The sequence below is a fragment of the Lampris incognitus genome, chromosome 15 (genome assembly GCF_029633865.1).
Source record: "Lampris incognitus isolate fLamInc1 chromosome 15, fLamInc1.hap2, whole genome shotgun sequence".
In the NCBI taxonomy this organism is placed as follows: Eukaryota; Metazoa; Chordata; class Actinopteri; order Lampriformes; family Lampridae; genus Lampris; species Lampris incognitus.
The window spans coordinates 36879424-36903028 of NC_079225.1; the positions used below are offsets into that span (position 1 = coordinate 36879424).

Here is a 23605-nt window from a genome sequence, read left to right on the forward strand (position 1 = left end):
CTATAGCGCCAACTCAGAGAAACACAAAACAATAAGCCGTGCAGCCCCCGGGGGTGTTCATTGCTAAAGACATGCAGCCCTTTTCGGTGGTTGGAGATGTGGGCTTTCGTCAGCTAATGCATACGCTCGATCCGCGCTACGTTATTCCCTCCCGAACTTATTTCACCAACAATGTAATTCGAAACCGAACCGAACCGAAACCGTGACCCAAAAACCGAGGTACGAACCGAACTGTGGGCTAACTGGACCGTTGCACCCCTAGTCAGCAGCATAAACTCGGTCACGTACAACATTGCCAAACATATAGCCAACATCTTGACCCCTTTAGTGGGTGAAACTCCTCACCATATCCAAAACTCCATTGACTTCGTGGACAAGGTCCAAGGCGTAAAACTGGAACCGGATGAAACCATGGTATCCTACGACGTGACCTCGTTATTCCCCTGCATCCCAACCATGGAGGCTTTGGAAACTGAGGCAACGTTTGCTACGGGATGACACCCTCCACAATAGGACCAACCTCAGCCCAGACCAGATTTGCCAACTATTGGACCTTTGCCTGAACACTATACATATTTCCAATTCAGGGGCCAGTTTTACAGACAGAAACATGGCTGTGCAATGGGCTCACCAGTATCGCCCATTGTGGCCAACTTATATATGGAAGAGGTAGAACACAGGGCCCTGAACTCCTTCAGAGGAACACCTCCGAGCCACTGGTTCAGATATGTGGACGACACATGGGTCAAAATCCAAACACAAGAGGTGCAAGCGTTTACCAAACACATCAACTCAGTGGACAAGAACATTAAGCTCACAAGGGAACCTTGTGAGCTTAATGGCACCTACTCAGGGCACCTACTCAGACCGCAAAGAAAATCTGCAGGACAGGGGGTCCTTGAGGACTGGGTCGAGCGAGACATGGCGCCAGTGATATGTCTGGAGAACTGGAGGGTAGGTTCATTACTGGCTCTTGAGGCACAAATGTTCTGTCTAATGGCAATAATTTTGTTATAGAAAAATGTAGCGAATTGCTCACATATTTGAGTGGACAGCAACCCTGATGGGTTTGGAGATGGTGGATTAATAAGTCGATCCATAGTAGAGAAAAGTACTTTACTATTGTTAATATTTTCATTCATGATTTTAGAGAAAAAAAGACTGTCTGTCCTGTTTATTTTCTTTGCTGTACTTGTTCGGTCTATCGTTGTAAACTCCACGGGGAACCTGAAGTTTAGTCTTTCTCCGCTGTCGTTCTGCTTGGCGGAAGTCTCTCTCAAGCTAGCCAAAGGAGCTGAATCAAGTGCAACTGGACTTGGTAAATATCCGTGAAGACGTTTCGCCTCTCATCCAAGAGGCTTCCTCAGTTCGTGCCTTTCTGACTAGACCAAGCTAGTCTGACTGGCTGCTGATGAGACTCAGAATTTATCCTCTAGGAGTCGTAGAAGCCTAGCCTCCAAGAACAACAGTCGGTCACTAACGACCCTCATGACCACTGAATAATGAAGTCGAAACTAACACCCCCAACGACCGTCGCTGCAAAACAAATGTAAATCAATAGATCCGATAACGACGGGCGCGGCCAAACATCGGTACACAAAAGAGCCACTCATCTCTATGGCTCTGTTAGCGACGGGCGTTATTAAACACCGGAACACAAAGAGCCATGGACATCAATAGCTCTGACTACGACTCCTAGAGGATAAATACTGTAGTGGGAAATGCCTGGGGATGTACTTGGACTGTTGCACTGGGCACGTGCAGCTAGAGGACCAATCACAGGTTAGCTCGCGCTGTCACAGACGCAACTATATTAGACACCGCGGGGAGACAAAGGCCAGAACTGTTTAGCAACCATATCGTAGACTGTCACCTTAGCGTGGGATAGAGCAGGGAAACCTAGCGTATCCTGGGCTAGACAGCAGATACGGTGGCTAGCAGTGGTAGTGTTAGCAGCAGACTGCCTCGGTACCTGTAGCTAGCTGACTACCCCCGTGAGCTTCCCCAGAGAGACTGAGAGAGACATTCACCCGGTCATGCCGGAGCCAGAGTACGGAGAGAGAGAGAGACACGCACCCCGGAGAGCAGCCATCCATCTCCCGCCCCGCCTAGAGCTCAGCCGCCCTGTTCCATCACCAGCCCTGGTCCCAAGGTGAGCTTGCTAACCCATTAGCACACGGCTAACTAGCTAACTAGCAGGCCAGCCCTAGCATTGGCGCAGCTATCTAGCTAACGGTGGTGAAGCCCGGTTTGTCGCACCTAAAAGTCCCCGCCTCCATCCATAGTTATCCGGGCTATAGAAAAACCGCGACAAGTGGTGTCAGAAGTGGGATAAAAGGTTGGGATTCGCCATAATCTCAACACCGGAGGATCCTGCCCCGGTCACATGGCGGCATAATTCAGCCTGCACACTGTGAGCTAACCCAGCTAGCAACTGAGTGAGTCAGCCGTTTTGTGAAGCACTGTAATTTCTTCAGCAGTCACGTAAATCAGTGGAAAAGTGAAAATGTCACAGGACAAGGGAGATGTAGAAGAACAGTCTGAGTTGAGTCTGGATGGTGCTGGTGTGGGGACCGAAGACCCCGGAGAGCACGCCTGGATGAAGCTCCTCCTGGCGCAGATGGAAACCATGAACCAGGCCCAGGTTCAGATGCAACGCCAGATGGAAAACGTGGAACGCCAGGCCCAGGTTAAGATGCAACGCCAGATAGAGATGCAGATGGAGGCCCTCACAGCGCATATCGATGGACTAGCGGAGGCGGTGGCTAAGCGATTTCGTCCCCCCACACCTCCCATTCAGCGCGCCGATTGGGCCCGTCATCGTTCGGATATCCGGGGTGAGCCTCCCGGTTTGTCGCCCATCGCTCAAGTGGTGAAGCAGGGGGTTTCTCCTGGTGGCCCTCAAAGCGATAGTTGTGTAGGGTCGGCAGGGGCTGTGCTCGGAGAACGAACTAGCAGAACGGTGCAAGACATGGGCCTACTCTCGCAGTTCACCCCGGCCCGGGAGAACCCAGGGGCCAGACAGCGAGATGGCGCTGATCACCTGTTGCCAGCAGCTATGGGCGCAGTGGCTAACTTGAGCGACCGGTGCAATGAGGAGACGCCAGCCAGGCCGAGCAGCAAAGCGGCCCCAGCAGCCCTGCGCTATACAGGAAATGGACCCAGTGAGCCCGCACCACTTACCAGCACTCCGATCGGTCATGGTGGAAAAAATGGAGCGACTGCAGTACCACCCCCCGACGGGATGCAGGGTGGCCAAATGTCCCTGGACAGCAACGGCGGCCGAAACCTGCTGGATGACAGCGTTGGAGGGCAGGCAGGTTCCTCTAGAGGTCAACAGAGCCAGACAGGAGACCTTCAAAGTCGGAGCGGCAACCGAAGCTCACAAGGTCCCGACCGAGGACACGAAAATGACATCAAGCTCCTCGCCACTTTTGATGGTAAGGGCGACTGGGATAGTTTCGTTGGACCATTCGAACGGATGGCGAGAAAGAGGGGCTGGACCGACGAGACCTGTTTGGACGCCTTGTATCTCCGACTGAGGGACAACGCCATGTCTTTTGTCATCGCGCAGCCGGCTCCGATAAAAGATGACTACCACGCGCTCATCACCCAGTTACGCCACCGCTACGGTAAAGAGCTGCCTGGGGGAACTGCGCGCCGTAAACTCAGCGAGGTTAAGCAGGCCAGAGAGATGACCCTCTATGCGTTTGGCGAGGAAGTGAGGGGACTTGTCACACTGGCATACCCGCGGGTTGGTGTTACACTGCAGGAGGCCTACGCTGCAGAAGCCTTTCTGCGCGGGCTGAAGAACCAAAACATCGCGTATGAAGTCCTGGGGGCAGAACCCAAAACACTAGCTGAAGCAATCAGGAAGGTTGAGGCACGCGAGTATGACTTTGGAGCGACGCTGGGGCGAGAGGTTGAAGGAGGGGGGAGAGTCCGGCGAGTAGCATGGGAAGACGAGCGGCGTCGCGATAGCTCTCCAAGTCCTCCGCCGGTAGGAGACAGCTTGAGCACCCCCGAGCTCAAGACCCTGGCCAGTGGCATCGACAACATTAACAAGGTGAAGTTGCACAGGCACATCAGCCCAGACCACCTACTCCAAGTGTGTTCTCGAGTATGTCCACTGCTGGAGAAAGAGGTTCCTGCCAGCGTGCCTGGTCTCCACAGCATCCTGGGAGCCGGCAGGCAGAACCTCCTGCGTACCAACAAGAGCTGCAAGCATGTTGTGTGGAAGGGCTCAGCGCTGGCTGCTCTGCACTGTGGACGACCCCCAGAGTCTCCTATTATCTATGGGAGTCCACCCAATATCGTGGAGACGAGCAATGGGCGTCGGCTCAATGGCTCCTACCGTCTACGCCAGCTACTGCCTACAGCTGTCTACCAGCACATGAAGATGCACAAGAGGATTCTGGGACATCTCTCCTCTGTCTACTGTGTCACCTTCGACCGCACCGGGCGACGCATTTTCACGGGCTCAGATGACTGCCTGGTGAAGATCTGGGGCACAGATGACAGGCGCCATGCTCTGTTGTCTGCTCCAGCACCAGCCATAGGGCCGCAGGAAACACCTGAAGGAGGTCCTCCCGCTGCTGACATGGAGGAGCCGGGGGCGCAGAGAACAGAGGAGTACGAAGGAGTGACAGAGCAGGAGGAGATCGATGAAGACCTTGATCTCCGGCTGGAGGACCTGTTCCACGCAAACGACGATGGAGGACCCAGCACACCAGGCTCCCCGGCTCGGTTCCAGCCGCTCCAACACACTGCTGCCAGCTACTCTTCAGGCGAGTCGACAATCACCCAACGTCGTGGGACAGCAGCCTGTGCTCCGGGCGGGCAGTCCAACGCCCCTGACCCAGAAGGAGACGAAGCCGACGCCGCTGAGTCCCATCTCCCGTACACCACCAGACGGGGCCGGCCAGTCCGGAGGCCCGCCTGGCTCCTAGACTAACTTTGACGGACGTGACTAGTTGACTTGGGGGTTACTAGGCTAGTCACAAGAGTCCAGTATGGATAGCGACCACCCACATTTGTTTGACGCCCTTTGTTCCGGGCCTAGTTCATTTCGCGGGTGTTCTGTCCCGTTTATCGTGTTAGATTAATCAGACTGATCTTTGTAGTCTGTTGTTCATTTATGTTGAAGGGACTCAACAGTGCTGGAGGGGGGCAGTGTAGTGGGAAATGCCTGGGGATGTACTTGGACTGTTGCACTGGGCACGTGCAGCTAGAGGACCAATCACAGGTTAGCTCGCGCTGTCACAGACGCAACTATATTAGACACCGCGGGGGAGACAAAGGCCAGAACTGTTTAGCAACCATATCGTAGACTGTCACCTTAGCGTGGGATAGAGCAGGGAAACCTAGCGTATCCTGGGCTAGACAGCAGATACGGTGGCTAGCAGTGGTAGTGTTAGCAGCAGACTGCCTCGGTACCTGTAGCTAGCTGACTACCCCCGTGAGCTTCCCCAGAGAGACTGAGAGAGACATTCACCCGGTCACGCCGGAGCCAGAGTACGGAGAGAGAGAGAGACACGCACCCCGGAGAGCAGCCATCCATCTCCCGCCCCGCCTAGAGCTCAGCCGCCCTGTTCCATCACCAGCCCTGGTCCCAAGGTGAGCTTGCTAACCCATTAGCACACGGCTAACTAGCTAACTAGCAGGCCAGCCCTAGCATTGGCGCAGCTATCTAGCTAACGGTGGTGAAGCCCGGTTTGTCGCACCTAAAAGTCCCCGCCTCCATCCATAGTTATCCGGGCTATAGAAAAACCGCGACAATACTGAGTCTCATCACCAGCCAGTCAGACTAGCTTGGTCTAGTCAGAATGGCACGAACTGAGGAAGCCGCTTGGATGAGAGGCGAAACGTCTTCACGGATATATACCAAGTCCAGTGGCACTTGATTCAACTCCTTTGGATAAGAGAGGGAAAACAAATTACGATGTCGTGCGATGTTGAAAAGACATGCCCATCTAATGCTTGAGGGCGTTTGTTCCGCCCGTGGCACTGATTGGCTAATCATTAGTCCCCCCCCAATCCACCCACCCCCCGCGTCGCTCTTTGATAATCACTTTTTAAACCGAGAAACCGCTGTGTCATGTCATCATAATGCCAGACCAGAAGAATCAGTGGGCGGATTCAAAGGTCTGGACCCAGACAAGCCCTGTGAGACAGGCATGCAAGAATGCAATATTGAACTGTGGCACCAAATAATACCTTTTTTTATACCCCCCCCCCCGTTGTGCTATTGTAGGAAGCTTTAAAACTAAAAACATCGTTTCACAAAAGAAAAGCATTTATTACAAAAAATGTCCAAATGAACTGATTCAACTTTTCTGGGATTTCTACACCTGGGTGACTGAGCATGCATCGATAAATTTGTTACAAAGACCTAAGATAAAGTACTGTGTTTCTATATCAGAAATAATGTTTTTCACCTCCAATACATCTTACGACCCCATGAAATCATATCGTGACTCCCCCGAGGATGTCCTGGTGCCCAAGCCGAGAAACACTGTTAATCTACAATATCCAAAAGAGACTTATCCAAACATTGCAAGAATTCCTGGTGGATCTCTCTGTGTAGTGTCCTCGTCTTAACAACGGCATCGCTTCATCATTGTTATCTACATTACGTTGTTTGGGGGGGGGGTTGGTTGGCACACTTTTCACTCTGCTGTATTTTTCTGGCACAATTTATGTTAGGATACTCTAACCTGCAGCAAATGAAAGGTTAAGGTCTCAGCTATCAATAAATGTTCTAATGTATAGAAATGTTTTCTAAAATCGTGATTAAAGCCATGTTGCGCATGTGTGCCAGCAAGCCCTATCACGGGGTTGGTTGGCGTAATATTATAATGCTATAGTTACAAAAAAAATGGAAGCAACCAATCAAACCAGTTTGAACATTTAATTCAAATAAGAACCAGAAAACATGAATATTTAATCGAGTATCTGCCTATTTTTTAAGACCAAGCAACATTTTTAAGCAGTGTGTGTGTGTGTGTGTGTGTGTGTGTGTGTGTGTGTGTGTGTGTGTGTGTAAAACTGCTAAAGTTAGCAACTGGTAGCGATTTTGTGATCAAGCTAGCAAATATGAAACTGGATTAGCTTTTAAAAACAAAAAAATGAAGCAACCAATAGGGGCAATTTGAACATTTAGTTCAAATAAGAACCAGAAAATATGAAGATTGAATAGCGTATCTGCCAATTTTTTTTTTAAACCAAGCAACATTTTTAAGCAATTCAAACACTGTGTTACAGCTAAAGTTAACAACTGGTAGCAACTGCGATCAAGCTAGCAAATATGAAACCGGATTAGCTTTTATAAACAAAAAATGAAGCCACCAATAGAAACAATTTGAACATTGAGTTCAAATAAGAACCAGAAAACATGAAGATTGACTAGAGTATCTGCCCATTTTTAAAAACCAAGCAACATTTTTAAGCAATTCAAACACTGTGACAGCTAAAGTTAGCAACAGGTAGCGACTGTGATCAAGCTAGCAAATATGAAACTGGACGAGCCTTTATTAACAAATATATTCTGAGATTATGAAATGAGATTCGATTTTCATTTTATTTTTTGCCTAACTGAGTGGGAATGATAAGGAAATAGCAAAATATAATGATAAAAACATCGATACTTACAAGAGAGTGTCATGGCCGCGGTGTGGCAACCATTTTCTTAAAGGGACAGTGACCACAATATTTTTAAAGGGACAGTAACCACAACAGTCGCCTAGTAGTACCCACCCACCCTACACTCACATACAAAAAGAGAGACACCTGTATAATACAAGTCTTACCATATTTTTTACTAAATGCCTATACCGGGGTTGGATGTGCAAACCAACCCTGCTCACGTCTGACCCAACTTTGTGATGAACTTATGTCAGCCAGCTACCATCACTCAAATCAAAATGTAGTTGATTCCTATGTCTATTAACGAGAAGTAACACATTTCCAATATCTCTAACACAGTTTTCTAATACGTTTAGTCCACAGACCCTTTTTTACTTTCGATACTATCAAAAAAACACACACATGTTAGGGTTAATACTCCTGCCTGTACCCCTGACCAAGGCAAGAACTGGAGTTGATCCCTGGGTGCTGCAGCTGCCCACTACACCTATACAATAGGATGGGTTAAAGGCAGAGAACACATTTCGTTGTAACCTGTACAATGACAAAAATAAAGTGGCTTTCTGGAGAAAATTTTTTGAAATGTTTCCCTCATCAAAAAAGTTAGTGACTTTCAGATGGTGTAGTAATTGTAGTAGTTGAGAGCAGGTCAAGACCACACACATTCTGATGTTGCATTTTTCTTTCTGTGACCTTCAAAGGACCAGAAAATAGCTGTGTGCCAACCAACCCCGGTCTCCTACTTCAAATCCTCTATGATGCATGACTCCTAACACGTCCTTGTCTGATGAACGCCCATGCATTCAACAGATGGATGAGAAGGAGAATTATTTTAAATTTGGTTCACTCTTGTCCAGCTAATCCTTATCTAAACAAAAAAGGAAAGGTGAGGTTAATGCCAAGACTACATGATTACAGTTATAGCTAATATGTATAGCTATGTATGTTGAAGAATCTGATTTTTTATCTCTAATTTATTCTCTAAATACTTGAAAAGAAAAAAAGATGTATGTTAGAAAGGATTATTAATTCTAATTACAGAGTGATAATTGGAAGAATAAACCTCTTAAGCAACCTCTGGTGTGATTTATTGTGATATATTACAATATCATCATTGTTTATGTTGTCATTATCTATAGTGAGTGGATTGTGTGTGCAACAGGCATAGGCTTTACAACAGACTATAGTGCAATATTTTGTCTATACATGCTAGCTACCCTTGACAGAAAGTTTACAAACTGATTACATGTATGATGTTTGCAGAGTTTAATGCTATACATTGACTTTGGTCACCTTTTCAATATCACGTGTATTACTTCCCACACTAGATTTTTACCATGCTAGTTTGGAGTTTAAATACATTCATCCTGTGATGGACTGGCGGCCTGTCCAGGGTGTCTCCCCGCCTGCCACTCAATGGCTGCTGGGATGGGTTCCAGCATCCCGTGACCCCAATTGGGATAAGCAGCTTGGATAATGGATGGATGGAAATACATTCAGCCAAGGATTTGGAGAATGTTTACGTATACGTAAAACACATATAAATCAATCTGGTGACAAGAATAATTTTCTTTTTTACCGGATGATGGGTGAAGGAGAAGAGGAAGGAGGAAACTTATCCTCTTTGGCCGCATGGGAAGTATGTTTTTTTTATGATCTTGTTAATCTACATTGCTATATTAAAACGTCTGTTTGCATATGATAAATGTATAGTCTCAGCCTTTCCAGGCCCACCTTCATCTAAGAAAAGGTCAAGCCTGCTCAGGACAATCCATCTTCTAAATTGACATGACTTTTCTTGACTATTCAGCCGAGTTGTCCATTAACGATGCAGCTTTTGTGACATTAATGCAGCTACCTAATTAGTGTTGTGCGTCACATGTCCAACTAGATGAAGTCACACTTGACATTTTTAAGTGGATCACCAAGTGGAAGCTAAAAATCACATATAAAACACAATTGTGAAACAGGCACAAGAGTAAAATATATTTTAGACTTAAAGCTGAAATCCATGATTTCTCTCAATTAATAGATATTTATTTAATCCATCTGGACCGTGGAGTCAGGTTGCATAACTGGCATCTTTACCATGGCTGGAGACACTCTCCATTTCCTGCTGTTGAATTTGGCCGAGTAGGATGAACACTGGTGGAGTGGCAAACACCTTCCTACCGAAACAGGTAAAAGGACTGAAACATGACAATGACGTGGTGATACTCCTGTTGGACAGCTAATCTACCAATTCTACAATCAATATTATAGTAAAATAGGGTTCCCATATGGTTTGATGTAGTGTGTAATACATTAGCTTGTCTGTGTTAGCTTTGGTCTGAGGACACCATTTTCACAAGGGTGGGACCTGATTACTGCTGAGCTGACAGCACACGAACCCCAATGGCTGCTACACCTCGTTTCAGAATCAGAATCATGTTTATTGGCCATGTTGGTTTGCACATACATGGAATTTGACTCCAGTTTCATGGCTCTCTCAGTGTACTTAACATAGAATGACAACACTAGACACAACCATCTTCAGATATATACACAAGGAATGACTATATACAAGTAAAATAAGAGGCGATAAAGTGCAGTGGTGCAGAGAATATATAATTTTTGTTGGTAATTCTTATTGCAAGAGGGAGGGACAGATCAGGGAAACCACGTACTTCAGCAATATAACCTGGGTTTGGGGTCTAAATGTATGTTATATATAATTTAAACACATTCTAAGAACAGCATGCGTAATGTAGGCCTCTTCCTTGCTGCTGTGGATATAAGAAAGACCTGAGAGGTTTTTTGGGATGCAACCTCCGCAGCGAAGAAACTCAAAATAAACTATCTCAAAAAAAAAAGACAGCACGTTATGCTGTGGCCTGTATAGATCAAGCCTGTTCACAAGAGAAATACAAAATACTGCTCTACAATTAAGGTAGCATCATTTAGCATACGCTATTTGAGTGAGGCGCTGACAAATTGAGGTGGTCCCCCTCCATCACGGCGAGACCCCCGCCTTTCCCTCTCATGCTCCATCAAACTTATTCGCAATTTTCTCAAATTTACTGCAGGCAGAGACGGGCTGAAAACACCACTCTTTAGCCAGCTGCGCCTTTCATAGGGTGAGCCTGACTCATTTTCCAAGAGATGACATCAATTTTTTTTTTTGTTCACTGCTAAATCAGCCTGCCAAAATTTCCATAACGACTTCATCATCTGCCTTTGAATTGATTTACAAATCAGGACATTAACGGCGGTGATTAAATCTTTCCCATCGTGTTTGTTAGTCTGCCAAGGCCGAGACCAAAAGCACCAAACAGATGGAAAATTATCATCTAAACAATATGTTGAGAAAAACAAAACCTTCGTTCTCCTGAATTGTCCAATCAGCAAAAAAAAAGAAAGACCCAAAGACACAAAAGGGTTTTGATCTAATTTTTGCAGATTAGGTTTGCATTTGGTTTTACAGTAATAATGCGCTCCTGAAGTGTGTTGTGCTGCAAAGCAACGGTTTAAAGTCAGTCTCTAAGGAGCAAAAGGCTGCGTTTTCTGTCATTGTTGCACCTTAAAACGTGTGGTTGGGTGGGCAGGCGGGGTTTTAGGCGACATACAATGAGTAGACAAAACCTTTTCTAAAAGCCATGCTGTTTACCCTTTGTCTTATTCATGCTCTCGTCCTCTCATCAGCGAGCAACGGTGTTGTTTCCCCGAGATGATTTGTGGCCATTGTTGGTTTAAATGTCGATGTGCTGTAACCTTTAAACCCCTTTGGAGTGTGATGAATGTGTCCAGTTGTGGAGTCAATTAAAAATTAAGGTGGAACACATTGGTACAAATGCCAAAATGTGGGATGGATAGGTACGCTGTACTGATCCCCGCTCCCTGTGTTGGGCACTGCATACTCCAATAGGTTGAACGTGGATACTCACCACATTTTTTTTTGTCCCCTTTTTCTCCCCAATTGTATCCAGCTAATTACCCCACTCTTCCGCGCCATCCCAGTCGCTGCTCCACCCCCTCTGCCGCTCCGGGGAGGGCTGCAGACTACCACGTGCCTCCTCCGATACATGTGGAGTCGCCAGCCACTTCTTTTCACCTGACAGTGAGGAGTTTCACCAGGGGTACGTCGCGTGTGGGAGGATCACGCTATTCGCCCCCCCAGTTCCCCCTCCCCCCTGAACAAGTACCTTGACCGACCAGAGGAGGCGCTAGTCTAGCGACCAGGACACATACCCACTTCTGGCTCCCCACCCGCAGACACGTCTGTAGAGACACCCAACCAAGCTGGAGGAAACACAGGGATTCAAACCGGCGATCCCTGTGTTACTGGGCAACGGAATAGACCGCTATGCTACCGGGACGCCCCTGGATACTCATCACATTTAATGTAACATCGCATAAACCATAAAGACCCAAAGGCTTCCATTTGAAGCACCTTTCACTTCCGTGACTGCGCACACATTTCCTCTGACTGACCCAAGATGTAAAGCCTGAACCACTAACCCACTAACCCTGTCTGTTTTAGTGGCCCGCACTCCTCTGGCGCTGTCGTATATGCTCCAACTACTGGATGAGTTGACGAAAAAGTGCTGACGTGCCAGTTGCCATCCCAACACATAATGAATTTATTCATATTGTTCTTAAGCTTACAGAAAATGCCCATATTCATAGTCAGTGACTCGGAGATCCTGATGTGAGGCGCTGCTGGAATGGTCAGAGCACCCGAATCCACTAAAAAGACAAAGATAAATCGCCCATTGCAACACTTTTCCGTCGACACTTCAGTGTGCTCTGTCATACTGGTGCAATTAGAATCCCGCCTTTTATCTTTGCATGGCGTGTAAAACCCTGTCCAATTAAGAAGAGTCTGGTGTAACGTGTGTAGTCTGTGTAATGGGGAGCGCGGGAGGCATTTCTACACCAGGTCAAATGTATAAGTAATTTAGATGGCTAATAAGAGGGACTATAATGCTCCTCTGTTTGGAGTGCTGACCTTTCAGTCCTTCTACTTATGCCTTGCTCTGGATGGGCACCCCTATCTTATTCTGCCCCACTCCATTTAAGATCAAATGGGCCTATAGCACAATTTCATTCCTCAGGGCCACGTTTTACTCATGCCTTTCCCTTCTCGGATCCGACCCGCTCGAGGTAAGGCAGGCAAGACCAAATGCTCCTGAACTGTCTTTCCCAAAATAAGACGTGTTCATATTCTTATTCATGTTGCCACCCAAAACGGATTTTGTGGTCACATCTACAAGATTATTCTGACAGCGAACCTCATTTTAACTAACATCTACTTAACGAGTGACCCAATTTATGAATAAGCTACTTGTATGAACGGTATTCATACGAGTACATACTAGTAGTAGCAATACATATGTAATAATATTCATAATTATTCATTCATTAATTTAAGTTTCCTTTATTCATCCCCTTGGAGAAATTCAGTTACGGCAAATTAACCCATCCTAGCTGTGATCTGTGTAGCTGGGAGCAGTGGGCTGCCGCCTTCATGCTGCGCCCGGGGACCAACTCCGGTTCTTTTCCCATTGCCTCGGTCAGGGGCACAGACAGGAGTATTAACCCCAACATGCATGTCTTTTTGATGGTGGGGGAAACCGGAGCACCCGGAGGAAACCCAACGCAGACATGGGGAGAACATGCAAACGCCACACAGAGGACGACCTGGGATGACCCCCAAGGTTGGACAACCCCGGGGTTCAAACCCAGGACCTTCTTGCTGAGAGACAACAGTGCTAACTACCGGGCCACCGTGCCGCCCATAAATATGTAAGTATAAATATATAAATATAAATATATAAGTATAAATAGTATGAAAAGCAGCCGTAATCTATTGAATCCCAGCATTTCAGAAGTTCCAGCTTTCTCAAAACATCAAGAAAAAGTTGCACCTTCTCAACATATGGCGCTCATGAATCAAAATTACATCTTTAAGAGAGATGTGATTTTGATTAGGCTAGCTTAGAATGAACCAGAACGCAGGTGGAAGTAAGTTATATTGATTACTTTCTGATATTGTAATGCGGCTCTGTGGAGACTCTCGCGTTACGGACCAAAGCATCTACATTAATCACCTGAACATCTGGGTTGGCATTAATGACACTGTGCTGAATTAGTTAAGCACCATTTCTTACTCGTAGAGCCTTTTCTGTGTGGTTCATCATTATCCTCGCCAGTCATCTGGGGTTATGGTTCTGCTTTGGGACCAATCCCTTGGTCACATTATCCATAAACAAATTACTCTTTGGACTGTCATACCGGCAATACTCAGCTATACCGTCCCTTAAATCATGATACCCAGTGAGCCTCGCCTCCCTTGACGGTGAATTACACAAGAGTTTCCTCATAAATTGGTCTAAATATCCTTACGTCCCCATTTGTCTTGTCATATCCAACTCAAGGCTTGTTAAATGCATAAATTGGGAAAGTGTGAGGAGGAAGAAATTTGGTGGGCGAGAGTTGAAGGGTATGCAAGAAAACCAAATTAGATTTATATAGACGCTACATTAGGCCAGATTTTCAAATTAAATTGGCTAACGGTCATCAAAACAGGTCTAAATATCTAAAGTAAATTCACATGTAATCTATTACTTTCCTGTTTGGCTTATGTTGTAAACAACTCAAAGCTGTATAAATTGGGAAAGTGTGAGGAGGAAGAAACTTGGCTGGTGAGAGTTGAGGGTTATGGAGGAAAACCAAATTAGATTCATACAGGCACTACCTATGATGTACTACAATCTCCCCAAGGTCTCAGTCTCAGTCCCTCACTGCCTCAGTTGTTCAGGCACTGCCACATGTAGATTTTTTCTGTCATGATGTAAAACAAGCCTTGGCCAAGGATGATACCCCAGGTGTGGAAGCCAAATGGAAGGACATCTGGTGGCCGCAGCTGAGCACAAGCAGGTAGAAATTACTACTCCAACTGCTAGGATGAAAGATATCAAAACTGTACCTGAAGGAGGAAAGGTATAATTGGTTTTGGGCAAGCATATTTTAGGACAGTTTAAGACTGTAAGGGATTGGCAAATGGTGCTAGATTTCAGGAAACAGTGGATAATCCCATAAGGGATATTGGGTATGATTCCCATGCCCAACTTTGTGATATGGTCAGACACACGGTCAGATTGTGTTCTCTGTAAATGAGGCGTATGAAAGGAACATATCAGACATCCCAAAATTGAAGCAGAAGTTGTGACTATAACATTGAATTTGTACTGTGTAGCGGCGGCATGGCTCAGGAGGTACAACGGGTCGTCTAGTAATCAGAAGGTCACTGGTTCGATCCCTGGCTCCTGCAGAGAGCGTGTCAAAGTGTCCTTGAGCAAAACACTGAACCTCTAACTGCTCCTGATGAGCAGGCTGATGCCTTGCATGGCAGTCTCCACCATTATGAATGTGTGTGTGTGTGTGTGTGTGTGTGTGTGTGTGTGTGTGAATGGGTGAATGTGAGGCATACACTGAAAAGTGCTCTGAGTGGTCGGTAGATAAGAAAGGCGCTAAATAAATGCAGTCCATTTACTATCTCAGCATAATAAGACAATCAGAAAGAAATCTAAGTATTTGATCAGCAGGTCCAAATCGGGTCTTCAAAAGACCTGGGTGCAAACTGCACCCTTTGCATCTTTTGTGTTTGAGCCATTATCCATGACATGTTGACATCAGGCTGGTGATTCCTGGGGAACTGATAGATACCGAGACAGAGATGAGGATTTTTAAAGCCAGCCTGACGAGGTGTTTTGGAGGAAAGCTGGATGCATCATAGCTTTCACGTTGCTCACAACTCACTTCCCTTACAGGATGTGTGTTGGTGTATGGCTAGCTCACAACAGCTGCCACTTTGGTCACACCGACAACAACAAAGCTGGTTTTTAATCATCTAGTTGTAATCTCTCTCCATCTTTCTCTCTCTCTCTCTCTCTCTGTGTGTGTTCCTCTGTCTTTCTGGGAACAGATTGCTGGGAGCTGTTTTTCTGTTTTGTTATCTTAAGTTATAGCGTTGGTTTATTTTTTAGCGGGAGCTGTTACACCAACTGTGCCTCAATAATGCTTGGCATTGGTCAATAGGAACAAATACCAGCATCTGGCAAGTAAACAAAGGAAAGCCGAGCATGGGAATGCCAGCTGGAGACAACGACAACGTCACCCAATGCCATCATGTTCGTGGAAACACAAACACCAATATCCCAATCCAGACATTTTGGCGATATCGATTGATCTGGATATGCGTGTATCTTGAACCTGACATAGACGCCATTGCCATGGAAGACTGCGGGGGAGGACATGCAACAGGCAACACAGGAAGCCAGTCGGACAGAGTTATCTCATCATCAGGCTGAACTCTTGCGGTGGGTGGTGTGTGAAGAAGAGGAGGAGAAAAAGTAAAGACCGTGGCATGAGTTCAAGTAGGGGACACAGATCCGCAGGACGAGAAAGAGACAGACTTCAGAAAATGCTGCTGATACTGACATCGCTATGGCTGAGGTGAGAGATACAGCACCGCATCTGCAGAGCACTCACAAAATTGAATATATTTTCGTGTGGCGCCTCGGGCAACCAAAATAAATCCATAATCTATGTTTTTCTACCTTGATCTATCTCCTTTTTCCTGGGCAGTGACAAGGAAAGCATGAGGTTGTAATGAAATGGTCAAAACACTGCATGCTGACGAAGCTTGCTATCAAAACAGAGGCCCAGACAGTGGCGCGGGACATGCGCTAAAGGGAAATGTGAACTCCCATGATGAGGTCTGAGTTTCTTTTTTACAGTTTTGTGACACACTGCCTCTTTTCCTTCTGCGGGGCCTCTGTTAATGAAGGGTCCCTCAATATCAGTTCTAGTAGGAATGCATTAAAGAGAGCAGCTAATATGGAATATACTCGCCTGAAAAGAGCTTCGGGTGTTTTCTCGCAGAAAGCAAGTGCAGCCTTGTTCTGATGTTGCAAATGTTTTTGCAGTGACAAAGCGAATAAAGTAGGTAAAGTTCGCCAGAAATGAAATGTTAGTTCCTGGTATCGCCTTTCTCCTCTCTGCTCACATTCTTTGATTATTCTCTCTGTTGAACACATTTCACTTGGTTGACTTTGAGACTGGATATAAATTTAAATTATTGGGTGTAGATTTAAATGATAATGATGATAATACACATATCTGCCGTCTTCCGCCGTAGAAGAAGACTGATATGCATAAAAACTGAAAAATAGTTCGAAACTGTAATCTAATTTTTTAGGATTGAGCGTGCACTTGTGAAAACGCTGGTAAAGCAAATTTATTAACATTAGTCTAACAAGTAAAAAGTATTAACAATCGGCTTCAGAGAAGGCGCAATTCTCTTCTTTTGAGAGGAGCTGCTGATGACCCGAGTAGACATCCAGCAACTGAGCTAAGCTAGACTAAAGTTAACATTCAGTCTACCTTAAACTGCACGCAAAGGCATAAAGAGGTCTTCACCAATTTGTCTGACTCTATGCAAGTAGGACACTTAGTAAAAACACAGAAAATTGAACTATCCCTTTAATGTGATGGACCAGTTGTAGTGATTATAAATAGGGTCGATATCCCTGCCTCTAGGGATCCCCTGTCTTCTGCTCTCAAAAAGATCGAAGGGATTAAAAACATTTGTCCAGCAAGATAGCCACTCATCAATTCAAGACCTGTGTAGCCCAGTTAATCCCCTCTCCATAACTGATGTGTTTCAGACAGGGCTCCTCACCTCACCTATCCCGTAACCGCTCAAGAGGTCGTTGGGCCACCGCTGTTGAATCTGCAACCAGTCCTCGCCATCTCTGTCTGTCCTCAACTGCCCTCTGTAAGCTGGCAAAGTCAAGGCCTGTCCACTCTCTGATGTTACATAGCCATCGCTTCTTCAGGGCATCTGGGCATCAGACAGGGCCCACCTACTGACACTTATCAGTACCTGGAACCTGCTTATTGAGGATTAAGGACAACTGTTTTAGCATGGGGATGGAGTCCTGGGCAATATGGAAAATATTATTATCAAGGTAATCATATGGGATTATGAACGACAATATTACGATATCTGCATACGTGTGCAAAAATACCATATCTTAGAGCAAACCGAGGTTCATGACATTGTACCGTTTGGTAAAGTAAGATATAATAAGTAGTTTTCAACTGATTCTCCCTCAGACATTTGAGATCGCATTTTGTGAGGTGTTTTAGATAACAGATTCTCGTCCGCATTAATATAACGACCAAGACGGTCATTTTGACCGATTTTCAAAGTTTAATAACTTTGTGGGGGGGATACAGACCTGCCGCTCCCTGGATGCTCCTAAAATCGTCTATATTTGCATTAAAATCAATTTTAGATCAACTGCACAAAAAAAAGTTATAAGATCTACCTAGAACGACAATGACCGGTCAGAATGACCGCGCGTAATTTGCGCGTCATCGTGCGCGTCATGTCACTACTTATGACGTATGTTGGTCGCGTCATTTCCTCCGCGACGTTCATTGCCCTGTCCTAGAAACACGCTAGCGCCCTCCAGTGCGGAGTAATAGTCTACACTTGATTTTGGATTATTGCCAACGTGTCTGGTTACCGACGCGCCACGACTACCACCGAGGCGTTGCAGTATTTACAGGCGTTGGACAGTGGCGATTTTAAATTGTTTGAAAAATAGTATCAACGTCTTTAAAATGTTAGTTTTGGTGCCAGTCGTTTCTTAATAGACATGCTAACGCATTAATATCTCAACTGGGTATTTATCTTGACAGAACATAGAGTTTAAAAACCGTGGGCCCATGGTCGCTTCAGGTAGGAGTGAAATCCCGGTCGTTCTTGTGCTACACAACAAAATGGCGTATCACTATACGATAACCAAATTTCATCCAGTTTCAATACCAAACAAAAAAGATGGACAATAGTATTTGAGTTTGTCTTTTCATCCGCCTAGCTGTGGGATGTAAGTGTAGGTTGGCCTTTGGCTTATATGAGAAGAGTGACCTCTGAATTGAATTGCTTGCTAGATTCAGGTCAAGGCAAACTGAAGGCATTACTGCAGATCTCCAGGCAAGGTTGGGCGATGTTAGTGGACAAAGGCTTTGCTGGTTGGCAAACATCCAGAGGTCTCTATCGCAGTTCCTCAGGCAGGCTGCATGTGACCCTTTACACCGGAGAGATGGTGAGCGTGACCTTCACCGACCTCTCAGTCTCTCCATAGGTTGCAGACGGCGTGGAGGCAGGGCAACACCTGCTCCCTCCTCAAAGACACTAGCTTTGAAACACTTGGCCGTGCTGAAATGAGCTTCTTTACAATCTGTTTTTTACACAATAATGTCGCACTGTTCACACAGTAACCTCATACTAAGAGGCAGCTTCAACTTTGGGCTGTCAGGGAGGTGTCCCCTGCAAACAGGGAATGTTATTTCAGCTCCCGACACTCAGTAGATCAGGGGACCTGGAGAAGACCGTACTGGAATATTACCAAGGCTTTTGGCTCCCATTTCCATCCCCATGTTGTGCCTACCTGTCTTTTCCCATCATTTCATGGTGTCCTTGTATTTGGTCATATTGCTGAGATGTTGTTGGAGGATATATTCCGCTTCAGTTATTTCCTTGTTTGTTTGCGTTCAGTTCCTCGTTCCTCGACGGATGAGAGGGAGAACTCTGGGGCCACTTTGCTCCCTGGCCAAGCTGGTTATCTGTCTATGCCACATATAAGACCAAGTGAGCAGGATCCCGAGACATCGTTCCAAACGCAGATAACAAGATTTAGAGAGATTTTGTGTGCTTCCATCGAAAAGGAAAAAAATATAATGTCATCATTCATCATTTGGCTATTTTATGCTGGTATGACCCTATCACCCATCTAAGACAAATGATGTGAGGAGTCGTATCACTTTCAATTAGGTCATTAGAGTAGTTTATCAATCTTCTGTTAAAATCTCTGGCACTCTATCACACACACACACGCACACGCGAGTGCGCGCGCGCGCACGCACACAAAGAAGCTCCAGAGAGCTTTTTTCATTCTTTCTGGAGCTTGAAAAAAAGCTACGTCTGAGGCAACAGCAACAACAATGTCCCTAAAGCACCGTGCGCACGCACACACACACGCACGCACAGCTACACGCATGCACGCACGCACGCACGCACACACACACACACACACACACACACACACACACACACACACACACACACACACACACACACACACAGCGCCATGGGCGACCTGATCTGCTGGTCGCAGATTCCAGCTTGCAGCTAGTCGGACAATGTCTCAGGAGAAATAGGAGCAACCTGGGATGAAAGGAACAGCAGATGGCAAAGAGAAGGAGCAGAACAAGGGATGGGGAAAAATAAGGGAATAATGTGTGTTAGGCGCAGACTCTGTGTGTGTGTGTGTGTGCGCGCGTGTGTGTGTGTGGCGCAGACTCTCTGTGTGTGTGTGCGCGTGCGTGTGTGCGTGCGTCATAAATTTGGGTGTGTTTGAGTGAACCGGAGTTTGAAAGGATGGAGATTGTGAGACAAACAGTGTGAAAAGAATAGAGAACAAAGCAGAGAGAAACACACACACACACACACACACACACACACGCACACACACATACACACACATCCTTCTCGAGGGTAGTGTTAATACCAGTTTAGGAGCCCGCTAACTTCCACCAGGGCAGGTTTGGAGAAGGCAACACTTGCAGCACCACTCCAGGGACCTCGGGGGTTTGCGGGAATGCTGCCGCTTGGTGGGGTTGGGTAGGGAAACGTTACTACCCACAGACTAGAAGCAGCCCCCCCCCCACACACACACACACACACAGCACGGGGGTACCTAACACAACCGGAGATGCTCGATAGGCTGGCCTGTCGCCGGCTATTGTCATGTCTGATAATCAGCACGATTCCTAAAAATGGATCGCGGACGGGTTCGGGTCGGTTCATTAGACGAGAACTTTGACCGGGAGCGTTAATTGTCTCAGAGAGCCGTAAAAAAAAAAAGAAGACGGGTTTCCTCGAAACTCCCGTGCACGGACTGAGAGTCGCCCTCCGTCCGCCGTGTTTAACTGTTGCTGATGACGTTTTGATAAACGTGCAGTGAATGTTAAACTTGGGGAGACCGGAGGGGGAGGAGGGGGGGGCAGCCGCCTTCCGCTGGAAAAATCAAAAATCAAATGCCGGGATTCTGGAAAACACAATTCCTTAGGCGGTCTTTCTTCGTGATACAGAGCCCATGATGAGAAAACACCAGCCCTTACCTGTTAAATACCGTTCTCATCCTTTGGTAGAGGGTCGACGATGACGTGCCCGCGTCGCTGGGGATAGTTTCAATAGTGGTGACCACATGAGTCTGCTGGGCAGAGAGCATCCTTCCGACGTGAAAAGAGCGAAAACCCCGATCAGAAATCTGGGAGCATCGTGCAGGAGGAAGAGCGGGAGGAGGAGGAGGAGGAGGAGGGGGGAGGAGGGGGGAGGGAAGGAGGGAGGGAGGCGGAGGAGATGGTGGATCCGATTCCGGAGCCACGAGGATCAGCCACGGTGGATGTGACTCTCCCCACGAGTCGGATCACCCTTTATGTGCCATGGTGCAGACGGGGGGCGACGGTTATTGTTGCGTTTCCACGGATCCAGAAGCAACGTGGTTCGGGGGTCGGACGATGAGGAGCAGACTTTGGCTCACTCAGCCGGAGCCACGTTTCACACGGGCTTCGCCTCCTCCTGAGAGCAAAGTGCTTTTTGGTGCTCCTGTTCCGATGGTTCGGATCATTCGCCGCACGCACGCACGCACGCCCGCCGCTCCGGACCACCGTGCTGGAATGAGCGAGAGGCGAACTGCGTTTCTTTAAAGTGGACTTCGCGTCGCCACTAGGCGGCGTCCTTTCGCCCTTGCGGCGGGCGTTTGTGACATTTGAACTGAGCAATTGACAAGATACACACGCAAATCAATCAGTGTCATCAACCTTTATTTATAAAGCACGCTTCATGCATTAGGAAGCAGTCCAATGCTGTTTCCCTTCAGCCAACACGCTCAAAGAAAAGTAGTGTCGGATAAACAGAAGACCACGGCTCCCATTAGCCTAGTAGGGCATAAAACTACTACCACTACTACTACTACCAATACTACCAGTACTACTACTGCTGCTACTACTATTACTGCTACTTCTACTACTACTACTGCAACTACTACTAGCACTAGTACTACTACTACTGCCACCACCACTACTACTACTACTACTGCCAATACTGCAACTATACTACCACTAGTACTACTACCCCTACTACTATTACTATGACTACTACTACTGCAACTACTACTACTATTACTACAAGTACTACTACTACTGCTACTAGTACTACTACTACTACCACTACTGCAACTACTACTACTACTACTACTACCACTCCTGCAACTACTACTACTACTGCTACTGTACTACTAATACCAAAACTACTAATACTACTACTAGTACTACTGATATTACTACTACTACAAATACTACTAATACCACTACTACTACTACTACTACTACTAGTACTACTACTACCGTTACTACTACTACTACTTCTCATGCTAGTACTACTAATAATAATAATAATAACAGCAAAGATAATAATACAAGTTAAGACAGTGAAACGTATTTGATGAAACAGGAGGAAGATATATGAGAGTTGCTGTGGTCCAGCAAGGGAAATGCAAAAGAAAATGGACGCCACGCACCAGCGCACATGTGCAAACCTGTACATAAGCGCCAGATGAAGAAAGAGGAAAGCTGCAGGGAGAAGACATTTATTCAGGCGAAGTCGTCCCTTGTAGGAGGATCTCACAAGCCAGATCTATCATATAGACCTACACTGAGCGAGGCACCATTACGTTTTAATGAGACTGATCACAGTATTTCCTCCTATCTGATTCTTCTAACCTGTATAAACTGATACACAAGCACTACCCTCCCTAAATATTACAATACGGGGTTTCTTTCAGGGAACGTGCAGTATTTGCCTCGGTACGTCAGTAGATTGATGACTGTTGTGTGTGTGGGGGGGGGGTCCCCGTCACCACTGGTCCAGGCTGTTCTCGTCGCCTGGTCGTAGTACAGGGTACGAAAAGTAGTGCACTAAAATTCGTATGTAACCCACGCAGTCGTGGGCCAGGCTGTGATCACGTGACCTAACCCTAACCGCCCCCCGCAGATCAGCCCCCCCCCCACACCGCAGCGCCCCCTCCCCCTGACCCCCCCCCCCGCAGAGGATTGCGCAGGCGCTCTGGATCGCTCGAGTCGTGGGACACTCGTAGGATTATCCACGAAAAATTGTGCGTAACTTTTCGTACAATATCCCACGAACCGTTCGTGAGAATACGCTGATTGGTTAGACCAAGAGGGGCGTTCTCCCTCTTTAAAAGGGGAAGTCGGGGGGGTGGGGGGGATATGGTTGCGGCGCCGTGCGTTTGCCTGCAGGACTGTCTCCACGGTTTCTGCAGGGCGCACCGAGACCCGAGGCCCACAGGACCGGCAGCCTCGCAGATGGAGGCAGACGCTGCAGGGTACGTCTCATTACACGTCCCCCGTGGCTTCCAGGTACTCGAAACGCAGAGCCGTTGTAAGTTTGCATTCTTGTCTGTGCTGCGTAAAGCCGCCATCTGTTTTCATGTGACGGTGAACCGGTTCAGGGAGGGAAGGATGCGGGGCTCATCTCTGGAGGCCCCGGTTCAGAAACAAGGCGGCACTGGCGAAGCGACCACAACACACCACGGTTGTTGTGTGTCTGAGTTGACATTTATAGAGGCGTTCACTCTTTGACACACACACACACACACACACACACACACACACACACACACACACACACACACACACACACACAGCAGAGTCATGTGCTTTATTTCTCACATGCGCTGCTGTTTGCCCACATCACTTCTATGTCTGACTGTTGCCTCATGCACTGGTCAAATTTAGTAACTTCTTCCCACCTCCTCTCTCTCTC

The 23605-nt window shown here is 46.8% G+C and overlaps 1 protein-coding gene across 1 annotated transcript in view; it reads right to left on the reverse strand.

Moving 5' to 3' along the window:
- The window catches only part of slc35f1 (solute carrier family 35 member F1), a 104730-nt gene extending 83740 nt beyond the window's left edge, over nucleotides 1-20990 (reverse strand). The window contains exon 1 of the mRNA XM_056294922.1: nucleotides 20881-20990. Within this exon, the coding sequence (XP_056150897.1) occupies nucleotides 20881-20990 (110 nt within the window). The remainder of the gene's footprint in view (nucleotides 1-20880) is intronic.
- Nucleotides 20991-23605: the final 2615 nt, after the last annotated feature.